Source organism: Schistosoma mansoni, chromosome 3 (assembly GCF_000237925.1).
Source record: "Schistosoma mansoni strain Puerto Rico chromosome 3, complete genome".
NCBI classification, from domain to species: domain Eukaryota; kingdom Metazoa; phylum Platyhelminthes; class Trematoda; order Strigeidida; family Schistosomatidae; genus Schistosoma; species Schistosoma mansoni.
The window spans coordinates 18,856,453-18,872,848 of NC_031497.1; the positions used below are offsets into that span (position 1 = coordinate 18,856,453).

The 16,396-nt window shown below is 34.0% G+C and overlaps 1 protein-coding gene across 1 annotated transcript in view; it reads right to left on the bottom strand.

Annotated features, from left to right (window-relative positions):
• Positions 1-16,396, bottom strand: part of Smp_029800 (putative 4.1 G protein) — a gene marked incomplete at its 5' end in the record, with an annotated part of 25,578 nt that overhangs the window by 5,990 nt on the left and 3,192 nt on the right. Inside the window, 4 exons of the mRNA XM_018799518.1 lie at positions 3,661-3,733; positions 6,584-6,672; positions 7,999-8,092; positions 12,788-12,914. Coding sequence (XP_018651299.1) covers positions 3,661-3,733; positions 6,584-6,672; positions 7,999-8,092; positions 12,788-12,914 — 383 coding nt within the window. The remainder of the gene's footprint in view (positions 1-3,660; positions 3,734-6,583; positions 6,673-7,998; positions 8,093-12,787; positions 12,915-16,396) is intronic.

The following is a 16,396-nucleotide window of genomic DNA, read 5'->3' on the forward strand; positions in this document are numbered from 1 at the left end:
GACAGCCTCGTCTGACTCCGGTCCTCACTTGAAACGCATCTGTCACCTGTCCTCCATGCGCTACTTTGCACTGTAGTCCGTCGTATGAGTTTCAGATAATGTTGACAATCTTCTCAGGAACTCCATAGTGTCGAAGAACTTTCCATAATAATTTTGAATAAATTGAACACTGGGTAGATTGTTATAAATAAATTAATATATTTGTAATATCCCAATGAGTAGAAAAATTATATTTTCTAACAATTCGTGACTCAGTGTAAGCCACTTCTACAGAGAATAAATAAATTTTATTTACAAAATCTAATTTTTCTACTCATTGGGATATTACAAATATATCAATTTATTTATAACTTTCCATAATGTTTTCCCATTCACACTGTCAAACGCTTTCTCATAGTCAATGAAGTTGATGTATACTGACAGGTTCCACTTAACTAATTGCTAAAAAATGATCCGCTGTGTCGCAATTTGGTCTGTTCACGATTTGTCTTTACGGAATCCAGCCTCTTATTCTCAAAGTTGGGCGTCTGCTGCATCTTTCATCTGGTTCAGCAACGTTTCCTTGTACTGTCTTCTTGTTCTTCTTTTCTTGAATCTTGATCAGGTTTTCGATAGAGATCAATTTCTCATGATGAAGCTTCTTGAATCCCAGAACCTTCTGATACGTTGAAGTTGTTGCTTCTTTGACCCATTTCCAGTTATCCTCCATCGTAGTTTCATGATCTTTCTGTAGATCCTGCAAAGCTTGGAACCTGTTGTTGAGAGTTATCTTGAATTCGTTGAGTTTGTTAGTATCTTGAAGGAAGGTTGTATTGAACTTTTGTAATGCTGTTCCTCAGTTGTCCAGTGTTTTTTAGCTTATGTGGTGATCTGAATAGTCTCAACTCTGTTGTTCAAAAGGTAATGTAGTCTCTGTAAAATATGAAGTTCCTGGCTTTATTCTCTAACACGGTTAAGGCTTTCAACTGATTAGGGTTCTAAACCAGAATGAAACAAATGTTTTTTTTTTCTAGTTTTCATTAGCTATCTGGTAAAAGTCAGTCCATGATGTAAACTACTTTCGAACCTTGTAAATAAATTTTATAGTAGTCAGTTCGATTATTCTGAAACAGACTTTCGCAGTCATATAAAAAATAGCTTCATGTAAAACAGAAGTTATCAGGTTTTCATAAAGTATGGTTTCTGTTGGGAATTGGAATTCAGGATACATGTTTTGTCCTATTCGAAACTTATCGGCTAGAAGTACCTATATCTTCATGTTAATTTCGCACCAAAACTCTAACCCAGTACCTTTACCCTCAAACTGAAACGCGTTATCCATTAAGTTACTAGTTACAGATAGTCACTAATCTCTTTAACGCATATGATCATTAGAAAAGTTTTGAATTATCTCCTGTTTCATATTTAGGAGAGGACTTATATGGCAACCAAAATTAATCAAAATTACGCCATCAGTATTAAATACGAGATAATGCAAACCCCTTCTTCTAGTATGGTTAATAAGACATATACTATGAATTTTATTTACAGTAAAAGAATTTTATATCAATCATGATGACGAAGAGAACGTTGTTTGAATCAAAGCTATACTCCACGCTTGATATAAAGTCATATCAAGGCATTATCTTTTAAAAGAGTTATAACGCGAAACTGCTGTAGATTGATGAAGTATTATCATCAAGACATACCCGGATGAATTTCAAACTCAATGTTCAATCGTTTAGCTTGATGAACCTATAAATTACACCATGATTTTCAACGAAATCATGAAACAGTTATTCTTAGCTATTTTATTTTTCTCCCTAGCCAGTCATGACGCATCAGTAAAATCATGGATCGATCATTGCTAGACATTGATATTAACGTTAGAGTTAGACATTCACACCATTGGATGTTGGCTCAATGGTCTAGAGTCCAAGTGTTCGCGCACAAGATCAAAGGTCTTAGGTTTGATTCCCTTGTGCAGGATCGTAGATGCCCACTGTTAAGAAATCTCATACTGAAATTAAATGATCATCCACTGCTCAATGATAGTCTGACATTGATCGGTTCATGATTTCACTGAAGCATCGTGATTAGTTAGCCAGGAAAATAAGACTGTTGAGAATAGATTTTTCTTTAAAATGAAGACTAGTTTAAATTTAGTTTTATCAATCAATAAAATATGACTTCATTTGCATGTTGTTTTCATCACGCTTCGTCTTTATTCAAATACCTATTTCTTATTGATTAACAGACAGTTTAGAATGCGTATTTGCATGTACCATTCTATACGTACATACGTACATATATGTGTATATGTGCACATATATCTCTGTGTACATATATATGTATGTTACTAAGTGCATATTTGCTTGAGTGTAGGTGTTTATTAACTCATGATTAGTATTCTCATTCGATGTGTTTATCACATTATCTTAATTTATGCATGATTTCAATGATAATTTAATTCGTTTGATTGTTTTACATGTGGACATTCTGTTGCTTAGATACAGTTTGTGTAATGTAATGAGTACAGTTTTCATATAGTTATGTTTGTTATTTAAAAATTCCAAGTGTTAACATCACCATATTTTGTTGAAATCTTAATGGACAAGTGTAAAAGTATAAATTTTGAAAATCTGATATTGTGAGTCGATCAATAATTGATCACAGTACATTCAAATAAAGGTATCCGGCTAATCTGTTGTAGTTGGAAACAAGAAGTACGCTGACCAATGACTGAGTAATAGCTAACCTGACCTGTCTACAATTTATGGCCTATCGAATTTTACCAGTCACGTTTCAGTGTGACCACCAGACCAATATATGTTGATATCAGGTGGTTGGAAGTAGTCAATAGGACATGGATTTCACACTACTTGACACTCCTTTAAAGGTTCAGTGTAAAAGCCAACAGTGTGATGTTGATATTTTCAACTAATGAATCCTGGAATAGGCGAAAAGCACATCCTGGATTCAACTGATACTCTCTCTTAAAATTCAGTAAACTTGTAATCACAATGGACATTGGGGCATCCGTTGTGTTCATAAGAAAACTTTTATAAAATATCATCCTAATTTTTCAGTTAACTCATCGTCATCATCGTGACTCTACACTTAATATAAGATCAATAAAGCAAAGAAATAGGCCGTACAAACATGTTCTGGATGAAAAGCTTAAGTTGAACAATGTGAGTTTTTTTACAGCCTACAACGTTTTTATAAAATGTTGAATCTTAAGGCATACAGTAAGTTGGATGAGATTTTACGGATACCTTTAAAAGCTGTCTTGTCAACAATCTGATGTCTTATCGACACAATGTGGATGTATATGTCAAATATTTCTTCATAGTTCGAGTATTTCAAGAAAACAAAGCTTACCCATGATCTTGCATAGAATGGAACTATACTCCTTTGTATATCAAGACAATCATGCTACCAATCAACTACCCATTTTGAATGTAACATTATCCTATTCAAACTTTATTCAGTTATCGACATAAACGTGCGTACAACTGATATTATCAGTGAGCAAATATTTTATTCTCTAAATAGATGACCCCACAAAACTTCAAGAGACCTATAACGACGTTATTGGCTAGTGAGCTCTAAGCAGTATTGAGTCAAACGAGTTAGGAATCACCATACATAAGACTGGACAAAAGAAATGTAACTCACACTTTGCTCATCTTTATCCACAACTAAAACTTTGAGTTTGTTCTTTTTCATTTCTAACTTTAAAATGTTTGGCCTAAATGACAAAAAAAGGAACATGTGAATGGAAAAGAGAAAATGCACACTTGATGGCAATTTAAATAGTTCAGTTGAAAGTTTTTTAGAAATGAATGATTGATCCATCTTGTGGTAAATCCAATGATTTGACTTCAGTGAACTGAATAGATACAACATCCAAGTAAATTTACTCTCTCTCTCTCTTCATTACTTTTTGTCTCTGGGATAGAAACTACTAGCAATTACAATAAAAATACTTTGACAAAATATGTAATTCAAGCTTAAACCAGTCTGAATTCAATTGACCATATATACATATACATGTTATTCTCAGTTTTTTAATATAAATTCTAAGTGCCCATGTTTTTCACAAAAGTATTCATTAAAACCCATCACCGGTTATACATTACAATACGATGAATACGGTCACTCAAGTCGTCCACTATAACATTTACACCTTTGCTACTTTTGAAACAACAACTCCATTATTTTTTACCAACAATTTAGCAATAACATCTAAATCAGAAGGGGTTTTGTGGAGATTTCAGTATTTTCATAGTTGAAAGCGTGAGTCAATTGAAGCTAGACCACTATGGAAAACCTGGAAGCACTGGATGGCCGTTTCGTCCTATTATGGGACTCCTCAGCAGTGCACATCCACGTTCCCGCACCCACGAGACTCAAACACAGGACCTACCAGTCTCGCGCCAGAGCACTTAACCGATAGACCACTGAGCCGGCATCCAACGGTGTTAATGTCTAACTTCAACCATTCCAGGTTTTCCATGGTGGTCTAGCTTCAATTGACTCATGATTTCAACTATGAAAATAACATTTAAGATAATACAATTTAACAAACAAATCTAGACCAAAAGCTTATCCAAGTATATTCTCTTTTAAATAAGATATCAGATTCATAGACTGGAATCTTTCAAGATCGTCTATCGACAATCAAACTCTAATCTTCTTAAATTTTCCGAAGCGATAGTCATCAAACGCCTTAATTCGTACTTGTGTCCAAAAAAGAGACAGTAATCAATATTTCTTTACCATGGTGACAGTATACTCATTTTATTTCATCATTCTTGCAATTCTCTCTCTTAGTGCGATCATATCACTTCCTTCAAATTCATAAGTTCATTTCAACTGACTGATTTCAATTCAGGTTACTCTAAATGACCATAATTGTGTGTTCGTTAACTTCATTACATATTCAGATGTTGATTTTATTAAAATGAGAAAATATGGGATGGTAAGATGTGGATAATGTGAAAAGCTAATAATGAAAAAAATGATGAATGCGCGTTTACGTGTACCTTTATGTTATGAGTAATTACAATTTAGCGCACAAATGTGTCTACTACTTAATACACATTAAACATTAACACCAATGGATGCTGCCTCAGTGGTCTAAGGGCTAAGTGTTCGTTCGCGGGACCGAAGATCCTGAGTTCGACTCCGGATGGCAAGATTGTGAATGAGCACTGCTGAAGAATCTCATACTAAAACGAAGCGGCACTCCCATAATCCCAGGTTTTCAATTATAGTTTAACTCATATCGGTTCATGATTTCAATGAAATACTAAAGATATGTTAATTTGTTTAGTTATTTATTCACTGAAGAATTGTCTTACACTGAGCCACGAAATGTTACACGATTCAAATTTCTACTCATTGGTATATTGCAAATATATATCATTCCTTTTGTAATTGACAATCTACTCAATACTCAGTTTATTTGAAATCGTCAAATCAAACATTGGTAACAATATCTATGTCGATCATTTTCTTTATCCGTAATTGAAAAGTTTGTTAAAACGTTAAAGTTTATGTAAGATTATAAACTTTAAATGTATAGTTGCGATGTTAAAACATTAAAACAAATTTTTGTAGAAATAAAACTAAGTTAAACATCAACAGGTTGAATAGACATATGGTCCAAATTACCTGTTAATAAGCAGTTATCAAGATGTGGTTAGTGGTATTCAACTTTTTCTGTTCAGGGTGTTCTGACTAGCTCATATATACAGCTCTTCTGTATTCACTTTTTTATGCTACCCAGACCCTTTTTGAATTTTCTAACCTCTTCAAAGTAAATATTTTGTCTCATACACACGAACAAATGCAACTCAAATCAGTCAGTGTAGTAGAAGCCTGTGCATCAGCATGCCTCAACATACATAAAGGAAAAGGCAAGATCCTCAAATACAACACGGAGAACGCCAAAGCTAATCACACTTGGTGGTGAAACCCTGGGAGATGTGGAATCTTTCACGTAGCTGGTCAGCAGCATCATCGATGAATGTGGACGGTTTGATGCAGACGTAAAGGTAAGGATTGGCAAATTAAGGACAGTATTTCTACAACTGAAGGACGGGTGGAACTCAAAACAACTGTCTGCAAGCCAACATCAAAGTAAGAATCTTCAATATGAACGTCAAGACAGTCCTACTGTACGGATATGTTGATTACTTTTTCAAATTACCTTACATGAAATAAAATGCATTGCAATTTCGATTCAAGTAGATAGACTGATGCCAAAAATACAGGATTCGTTCGATGGAGTTCGATCGATGCTAAGGATTAGAACAGTGTTTATGTAATTACACAACTTAATCCTTTTTCTGTAAATTGCAAGCTTTTACCCCATTCCATCTACAATATTTCGGACATTTGATTACTGCTATTAGTTGTCACATAAACAATGTAGTTTAAAGCCGATAACATTACATTGTACTTGGTAAATAAACACCATCATCTAATGAGTTTTCATAGATAGCATGACACAGGTTGTTACTCGACAACTAACTAGTGTTTTGATATTGACTAGCAGTCATTTGATATTCACTACCTATTAAGGAACACTTACCAAGAGAATAAGCCAATTTTATTCTGTCCTTCATATACTAGAATACCGGTTGGGGTAAGTCCAAGCGAGTACAATTGATTATCTTTACCCTGTCAATTAATAAGATTTTATATGGAGTTATACAAATTGGGGGTGGGGAAAAAATAATCAAACAAAGAATATAAGTCATTGTAAATAACAATAATCGGAATAATGATACAAGTAATGATGAAAATAGTTGAGTAAATCATACGTAAGAGTTGTCAAACTATGATTTTAGAGTAATTAATACAATCCAACTACTGGTGACCTTCAAGAGGTAATTCTTGAAGTTTTAATGAGAAGGTGAATTAGCCCGTCGGACATGAGATAAATATCACTCTTGGCAATGGATGATGATCATGGAATATCGGGAACTGGCTCAGATTATAAATGTAAACCAGTAGATTTCAATTCAATAGTTTGATAGCTGAACATTCTCCACGAGGCCTATAGTCCGGCATTCAAATCATAATGAAATCATAGATACGCACTATTGGCCCCCACATGCCATGGTGCGGCCGAGAGTGAGGAGAGTACGCTCTCCATCTCGAAAAGCTCTCACATGGACACGCATATATAGCCTCTGCCAATGAAGTCCTACTCAATGCCTTCTCATGACACTGGTGTTGTTTACGAAAGTGAGAGGACGAAAAGCGAATGTCCGGCACTTTAACCGTGTTGGTGGACACGAAAAGTCCATCTAGGGGAGTTGGAAAACACTGATTCCAAACCAATGGTACACATGGGCTCCAGTATCTTGAGGGAACAAATGGCGTATGAACCAACTGTTGGTCACCGGCTACCGTGGGACTGAATCTCCTCACGATGCTCCACTTCCTTGTGGGTTAGACCTTTAGGTCAAAGGCTCGGGGTGTGGCCCCCTAAGAAAACCACCTGCTTCCGTTTGGACACCCGGGCAGTATCTCAGCCCTCACACAAATAAATGAAATGTGTGGCGCATATGTATCTGGTTCCCCTTTGTACCAATATGTATGTGTTTAAATAAATAAATACGCACTATTGAGGAGTCCCAGGTTATGGACGAAAAGCCATTCAGTGTTGAAATGACATGGTAAAAAAAGCTGATCTCGAGACAAACTGTATCCAGTTAATTTGTTCAACAGAATTCACTTTTCTTTAAAAGATGCGATCAAGGGAATATATTGTATGTCAGGTGCAGTAGATATATTTTGTTATTTTTACATGGATTGGTTAATAACAGAAATTTTGACTGCAAAACTTATCTTGAGTATGTTATCTAGTTCGTCAGTCAAATGTATCCTCATTATATCACTTTAAAATTTTAATGAGAAAGAAATGTATCAATTTCAAAATTCAAAAGAAAAATGAAATTGAGGCTATTGAACAGCTTAATACAACATATAAAAACTAACCTTTACTGTATGCATTTCAACGCCATAATCTGGTAATAAGCAGACTTTTTCTAAATAAATTGACTCACTAGCGGCTGGTGTTAAATTTCGACCACTGAATTTCGCAATACATCAATATCATTATGAGGAAAAGAGTAGGTAAAAGATTTGATCGAATTTATATTGATAATTGAACATTGATGATTAAAAAACAAGTGTAGATGCAAGCATGGAATCAGAAAATTTAACAATAGAGACAATTGTCACTAATCTGTCACAGAGTACTGATTATCGAGGTGGTCACTTAAATTAACCGCTGTCGGAATGTGTTAGTTCATTTTATGGATCTTTTTTTTCATTTTTCATCCCTAGTTGGCTCATGGATATATATATTACTGAAGAGTGTTTTTGTAGAACTTAAAACTAAGTGTTTCTTGTTTCTTAATTGTTGTCTGACCACAAATTTAATTAATATGGAACTTCTCTCAGTTATATAAAAGCTTACCATGCATTCTAATGTCATATGAAAAACATTGTAAATTATTGTAAAGTATTTATTCTCATTGCTCACATGGACCAGCCACTGCATAAGAAGGAGATTAGTCAATCAATTAGCATTCAATACACTTAAATAAACATACGTGACATTTATTAATAACCAGTGTAAACTGGAGATCAGTGGTAACATCTCTGTCTGTGATACTAAGTGACTACGGTTTGAAACCACTAGGTATTTATCAGGTGAACCGATATCTTGATTATGCCACAAATAGGGCAATTCATCGAAAGCCGGATAAGTGTTTTTATACATGTGTTGAGAGTTCATCTGCAACCAACTGGAGTACATTCAAGCATACTAATTGATAATGTTCAATATCAGTAATATTTTGGAGACAGATAAAACGAATAATGCAAAGTTTAGAGCTGAAATCGATTTTACACTTAACACCACTGATTGGTCTTGGTTAAGTGACCATTAAAAACCAAGAAAAACTGAATAGCTGTTTGATTATGGTATGAGACCCCTCAGTAATGCAAAGCCGAGACTAGTGGAGTCCAACCATTTCCAATATGAGACAGTTACTAATTAATGATAATGGCACACAGTTATGACTTATCGCGAATTGTTTATAACCAAACATGTAAACCATCGGTTGCTGGACTCAGTAGTTTAAAGGTCGAGTGCTCACCATGGTACCTGTATGTCATGAATGCGACCGTCAGTGAGTTTGTAGATGCGCACTGCTGAGAAATTCTATACAATAACAAAACACTGTTCAATGCTTCCTGGTTCTCCCTAATTCTTTAACTACGATCAACTAATGATATTAATTGCAAATATTCAACAATCTCAACAAACCTCCTCCTCCTTATATGTCTATAAAAAATCTATTAGATGAGGAAAATAGAACTGTTGAAATACGTTTATCCCACTAAAATAGTTTTATACCTAAAAGTATTTCAACACCATTACTTCTATGATGACACAAATATTTGTCGATTGTATACTGTAAAGTGATTTAAGAACGGAACTTTTTCTTTTTTTTAAAAAAAACAAAAGTATAAACTTCTTAAGAGTTATATTGGTAATAATAATGACCTATCTGTATATAGTATTCTACGCATACTTTGTACTATATGTGTAGGTGTTTGTGGTATACATATATATATTGTTCTATATTGTATCTTTAAACTTGGAAGATAAAAATTTATCTATCATATCTATGCGAAAATGAGTAAATCAGGTTATTTATTGACTGTAATTAAACTTAATCATCATGTAGAAATTTACTTATTTGGCTTTGAATCATATTATTCTATGTAAATAAAAGCTAGCAATGTAATTCAACTCATTGAACTGTTATACGTAGAGTGAGGTTAGGACTTATAAATTGATGACTTTTAATTTGACTACTTCATCTAATAAAATATCATGAATAAGAAGTTTCACATCACAAAGTGATTTTGATTAAGCAACTATAGTAAACCACGCAGCATAACGTAGTTGTTTTGTTATAGTACGAAATTTAGCAGTAGTACCCATTAATGACACCACTGGGGATTGAATTCAAGGCTTTAGATCTTGCGGTAAGCGCTTAACCTTTAAACCACTAAGTTAGTATCCAATGGTTTAAATTTGTAACTTAAGTTAATCTGCGACGTTGCACAATCAAGGTTTATTGCCACTGGTGACATTTACCTCATACCTGACATGGCTGAACTCCCCTGAATACGGCTTCCTAATAGAACTCCAATTATTACTTCTTCAGTGGTTATGTAACCAAAGTTAGTCCATCATGTTGAATTTGGAATTAAGAAATCTCCACAACACCCTATAATAACCATAATCAATTCGTTGTAAACATTCCTAATATTGACGCTTTTTAAGATTGATTATTCAAATGTAGGTGTTTTGAAATTAATCATTTTATAAATAAGTACCGTAGGCAGCCAAATGAGATTCTCATAAACAATGAAAAAAGAGAACTATTTATTCATAATAAGATATAATAATCTATCGTTATTTAATGGTTATTTCATTTAACCTCAATAACAAATATGTAATGCTTTTTTCATACGTACATATATTCAATGATTCATTTGATACTTCTGCGCATGATATTAGTTTATTTATACTAATATGACAACTCTACGTGTATTGAATCTGTTTTGCTATGAAAATTAATTAACCATTGCTATGTGTAAGCATTTCAGTGAGAATCATGCATCGTACATAATATACATGTTCTCTTTTACCGAATTTGTCCCAAATGCTTACTTTGAACTAACCTGAAAATCAAGTTCTTACGGATAATGTAAAATTAATCATTGTTATTACTTTCATCATTACAATTATTATTTAGGAATTTTTGTATCAACCCGATCATCCCTGCAAACCGGCGCATATTCTGTACTGGTTTTCAGAATATATCGTTGTGAAAGCGTGAGTCAATTGAAGCTAGACCATCATGGAAAACCCGGAAGCATTTGACGGCCGTTTCGTCCTATTGTGGTACTCCTCAGCAGTGCGCATCCACGATCCCGCCTCACGAGATTCGAACCCAGGACCTACCAGTCTCGTGCGCGAGCCCTTAACTGATAGACCATTGAGCCGGCATCCGATGGTGTTTATGTCATATGCAGTGACCAGTGGAGTTCAACCACGTCTGTTGTGAGATAACTCACTGAAGGCAATTGGTGAAGTGTCGCTCATAATTCGTGGATCAGTTGAAGTTAGACATTAACACCGATGGATGCCGGCTCAGTGGTCTATCGGTTAGGGGCTCTGGCTCGTAACTGGTAGGTCCTGGGTTCGGATCTCGCGAGTGCGGGAGCGTGGGTGCGCATTGCTGAGGAGTCCCATAATAGGACGAAACGGTCGTCCAGTGCTTCCAAGTTTTCCCTGGTGGTCTAGCTTTGTTATATCCCCCGGTGAATTACGAATGGTAACTTTTAGGTCTATTTATGGATCAATGTAATATGCCTATTTCCTATAGTACAATTATTACGTAACTGAACTATTCATATTCGTATTTCTCTTATCATTAGCTTTATTTTGACCTTGACTTATTATCATACGATTCTTGAGTTATAATCAGTTTATTGATTACTTTGGTTTGTATAAAAACCCAGTGTGTTTGTAAATAATGATTCATACCACTGAGGCTGTTATTGGTGTTTTGGACTTAACTGGTTGGGCTAGGCAGATCGCAGGACCGGTTAGCACTCTAGTCTGCTCGTACGGCTTCGTGTCACTGTCCCAATCGACAATTCGCTGCTCCCTGTTAGGCGGTCTTATCGCGTCACACACCAACTAGTCATCCACTCGGCCACAAGCATAACAAGCTTCAATTGACTCACGCTTTCAACTATGAAAATACTAAATCTCCACAAAAAGCCCCTTCTGATAATATATCGTTGTCATTATTGCTATTATTACTATTACTATTGTTATTATTACTGTTATTATTATGTTTACAGGTAGTAAAGTTGGACTCTGTTGAATAACGAATGCATACAACTATTTATTTATAATCTTGGTAAATTTTTGATCTTTGATGAACAGATGACAGTAACAAAATAAAATCATACCTCTTATCATCATAACAAGCTAAATGATACTAATATCTGATCGAATATGTTACAATGGTGTAGTAAATTATTCACTGGAGATATATTTAAAGTTATATTATCAGAATGGGGATTTGTGGAGATTGTAATAAATTTTAATGGTTGAATTCATGAGTCTGATACTAGGACGAAACAGCCGTCGAATGCTTTCAGCTTTTCAATGGTGGTCTAGCTTCAGTCGACTCATGAATTCAACTATTAAAGTTATATACATGTCTTATTCCGTCAGATAAGCATACGTACTGTGGTATTAAAAATGTTGTCATGGAAACTATAAAATGAGTTAGTTTTATTTCGTTCAAGATAATATTCATCTACGGCTATATACTTGTTTCATTTCTGTCTCCATTGTTCAAAATAATCCTAACGAAAATACTTGAAAATCAAATAATTCAGCTCCCTTGTCCTTCTGGGTTTTCCGTGTGCAAAATTTATTTTCCAAAACCCAGATCACTAACCAATCGTCCGAAAGGTGAATCGGCGATTAGAAAGTAATTAAGAGTACGTATATGTTCGATAATTTCATCAATACAGATGATTGACAATTGTTGAAAGTTGAACATTTAAGCTATTAAAACTTAATTTATGACAATTTTATGGACAGTTACGATTTTCATTTTTAACTTTACCTGTGAGAAAAAAGAAAATACACAAAACCTCGTCAGGAGTAATAACTTACGCTAAAGCTTTATACTTATCCAACACTGAAAGTTCAAACTCTTCTGTTTGCTTTTCTTCAGGTAAAAATCGAAATGTCGAAATGAAAACTGGTGTATGTTGTTTCTTATCATAATCACCAAATTCACCTTGAATTAACAGATAAAATAAAACAAGTCAGTAATAGATCTACATAAACAATTTGAAATCTGAACTAAATTTCAGTCTTACTTGTGTATTCAACTTGTATACTTCCTCTCAAATTAACAAAATAGGGGATGTATTACATTTGACAAATCAATATCAAGACGTAAATCACACATTGTTAGTTTCATAGCAAGTAGTATTTTGTGAGGGGTGAAACTTACGTATCTAAACACACTTGAAACCATCTTTTTGATTATTTTCAGGAAGTAGTTTACTGATTCTTTACTTGAGTGAATCTAATATAATGCGACGAATTTATTATTTCGAAAGATAACTAACCACAGTAAAGTGCTTGTAGATAGTCGATGTTAATTACTGACATAATGAGCAGTGATCAAACCCGAAAGTCAGGTTTCAAGTTCATTGGGTCTGTAAGTGATCTCAAAACCACACGTTTAATGTAGTCACTTAAGTGATTCGTGTAGTAAATATTTTTACACAACTGTATCATTTTATTGTGAAGGAATAAAACTTTTCTGGCCTTTTAACTGGCTTGCTTGCCAGCTTACAGCATTAATTTAGATTATGTGGGTTTTTCTCACTCGACTCTACTTTACGTCAACTAATTCAGTCTTACAGTCGAGACCTGCATATGTAGTTTCTGTGAAATCAAAGTGTTTCCGTCCGTGTTAAACTATGCATCTAAGGAAATCGGTTCATAAGCCAGCTGTTATAACAAATAAAAGGAATTCAGTGGTCAGTACATAACGAAAAACTATAGAATGAGAAGTGTATAGTTTGAGTATATGATTTTTGGTAAGTGAAGTGAAGTATTCGATGAAGTTGTAGGACATAGAACGTACTCACGACAAAACACATACTATTTTTATTATACTAATGATCAAAATATTAGCAGAAGTACGTTAGCAGAATTCACTTTAAACTATGAAGAAAGTTATTCTGTGGCTAGATTGTTCCAAAGTTAGTGGCCACATTTTTAAGATATTATGCTCCATTCTAGTGGTAATTTGAGTATTTATTGCCATGTGCTTGTTTGTACACAGCATAAAATTTCCGGAATAAAATATAATACACGAAACCATAAATTCCCCATAATTTTCACTGCAACTTCAAAGATTCAGAAGAAGATTTTAAGACATATCTAGACAATAATGATAAGTCACAAAACAGCCTGAAATTAATTCCACCGTTATAACTTTTCAATTCGTTGCATGGTATACATGTGAAAAAAATGCTATGGTGGAACGTTTATAATTCATTCTACATGTATTCATCTTCCGTTTGTCCAAAAACTTTTATAATGGTTAATCGGTCAGTCATAATCAATGTAAAACCTGGAATACATGTGCTTTAGCACATACCACGTTATCGCTACGAGATGAAATTAAAAAAATCAATCCAAACTAATCGAGACGATGTAGAGATAATGATAATGGAAAACGTTGGACATTGAGGACATAATTTATAAACATAGAATGAAAAATATGTAAGAAGGTAACTTTACATAAAAACCAATAAGTTTCACTAATTTTGCCTCAGAGAATGAGAGTGATTAGAAGAAGTTATCAAAATAGATCTTTATTAATGACCACTTGTCAACAAGATTTAACTTCCACTGTGTAGGAAACTATTCTACCAAGTAGGGTTATTCGAAACTCATGTTACCTGATATATTAATGAAATACTTTAACACCGGGCTACTCAGGCAGCAAATAATCTAGTCCTTAGCAATAATCGAATTCTATCGACCAAACTAACTATGCTTGCTAAATTTCATATCTTTTCAGTCATATTCCCGCATCTGAAATCCAGTGACAAGTCATATTACGTCATAAATTGATTGATTCTTGCTTAAAGAAAATAAAGAGCACTGTTATGTCGGGCGAATGTGACTAAAAAACAACTAGAAGGAACAGAATATGAAACCGAATCAACTGTTACGCTTTGTTGTGTTAAAATCACTTTAATTTATGATAAGCATAACTACTGAAGTCTTTGAATCAGTCTCATTTAAGGGTCTATATTTACCCATTGTTCACGTTAAGGACTGAGGTTGACCATTCTCTATTGTTATACATGACCCTCTGAAGAATTGCCTTGATATTGCCGTTTACTGCCAAATTTTTATTAAATTTGTATGGTGACTAGCAGCGGAATACAGGATCTACATTTTGTCCAACTTGGTGCATATCAAAATGGTGTACTTGCATCCCAGTGTTGATGTTTATATTGAGATTCGAACGAAGTGTTATTTGATTTTAAACCCTAATGACGTATTCACTGAGCTACTAAGTTTGTTTAATACTTTCAATATTTTTTTGAAGAAATCAGTTTTAGACGATAAATATAAATTGATAAATTATTGTAGAAAATCATCTTAATAATTTTTAATCTAAGAAACAAATTTCTTGATATACGTACTTAAACATCAACTATCTATGATAAAATATTGATACTGCAAATGAATACTTAAAAACATATAGACTAACAAATCTCTGTACTATTTAATTGGAGAAAAACTCTCATGAAGAATTAAATTGTCAATAAAATTATTATTTAACATTGTAAGCAAAGATGGATAGTGGCTAGCAGTGGAATCCAGGACGCGCGTTTCGTCCTATTCGGGACTCGTCAGCTGGATGTACCTACATCTCAGAGTTGATGTTCACTCTAGGACTCGAACCCAGTACCTTTCACTTCAGATGCCATCGCGTTATCCACACAGCTTTTGAGTCCATATTTGCTTACAATGCTTGTAAATTAAGGCTATATCGAGGCAATACGCACAGTATGCACATATTCCAATTAAAGACTGGCCAGTTGCAGTCCTAAACATCAATGGGAAGATTAAAACAAACAATAATAATTGAATTTATTATTTAACATGTTTAATATATATATATATATATCAATTCATGTTTGTTACTGACCAACAATTAGGTTTTGTAGGTACATCAATCGTTTTTTTAATATTTTTCTCTAATGAAATGTTCTTTTTTAATTATTTAAAAACCGATTCATTGCAAAATTAACCGTAATATTAAGAAATTGTATTTACTGACTAGTAATTTAATTGATATTTTTGATCATAAAAATTAAAATGAGTTTTATGATAAATAATTTCATATAGTAAAAATCATGAGTGAATTGAAGCTAGACCACCATGGAAAACCTGGAAGCACTGAGTGACGGCCGTTTCACTCCTATTGTGGGAATCGTCAGAATAACCCCGTGCTGTAAAGGGTGCTTTCAGTCCAGGAAGTGTGAGACAATTTTCAATGAATAAATTCACATTTCCAGTTTGGTCATAGCATGTCGGACCAAGAGGAGACGTATAAATAAATATTGCAGCCGAGTACAAAACATGTGACGTGCAATGAGTCGACTTCTGTGATGTTTAAATAAACCAGTGACTTCATCGGATTGAGGACTGTTCTACTTTTGAATTCCAAATACAATACAC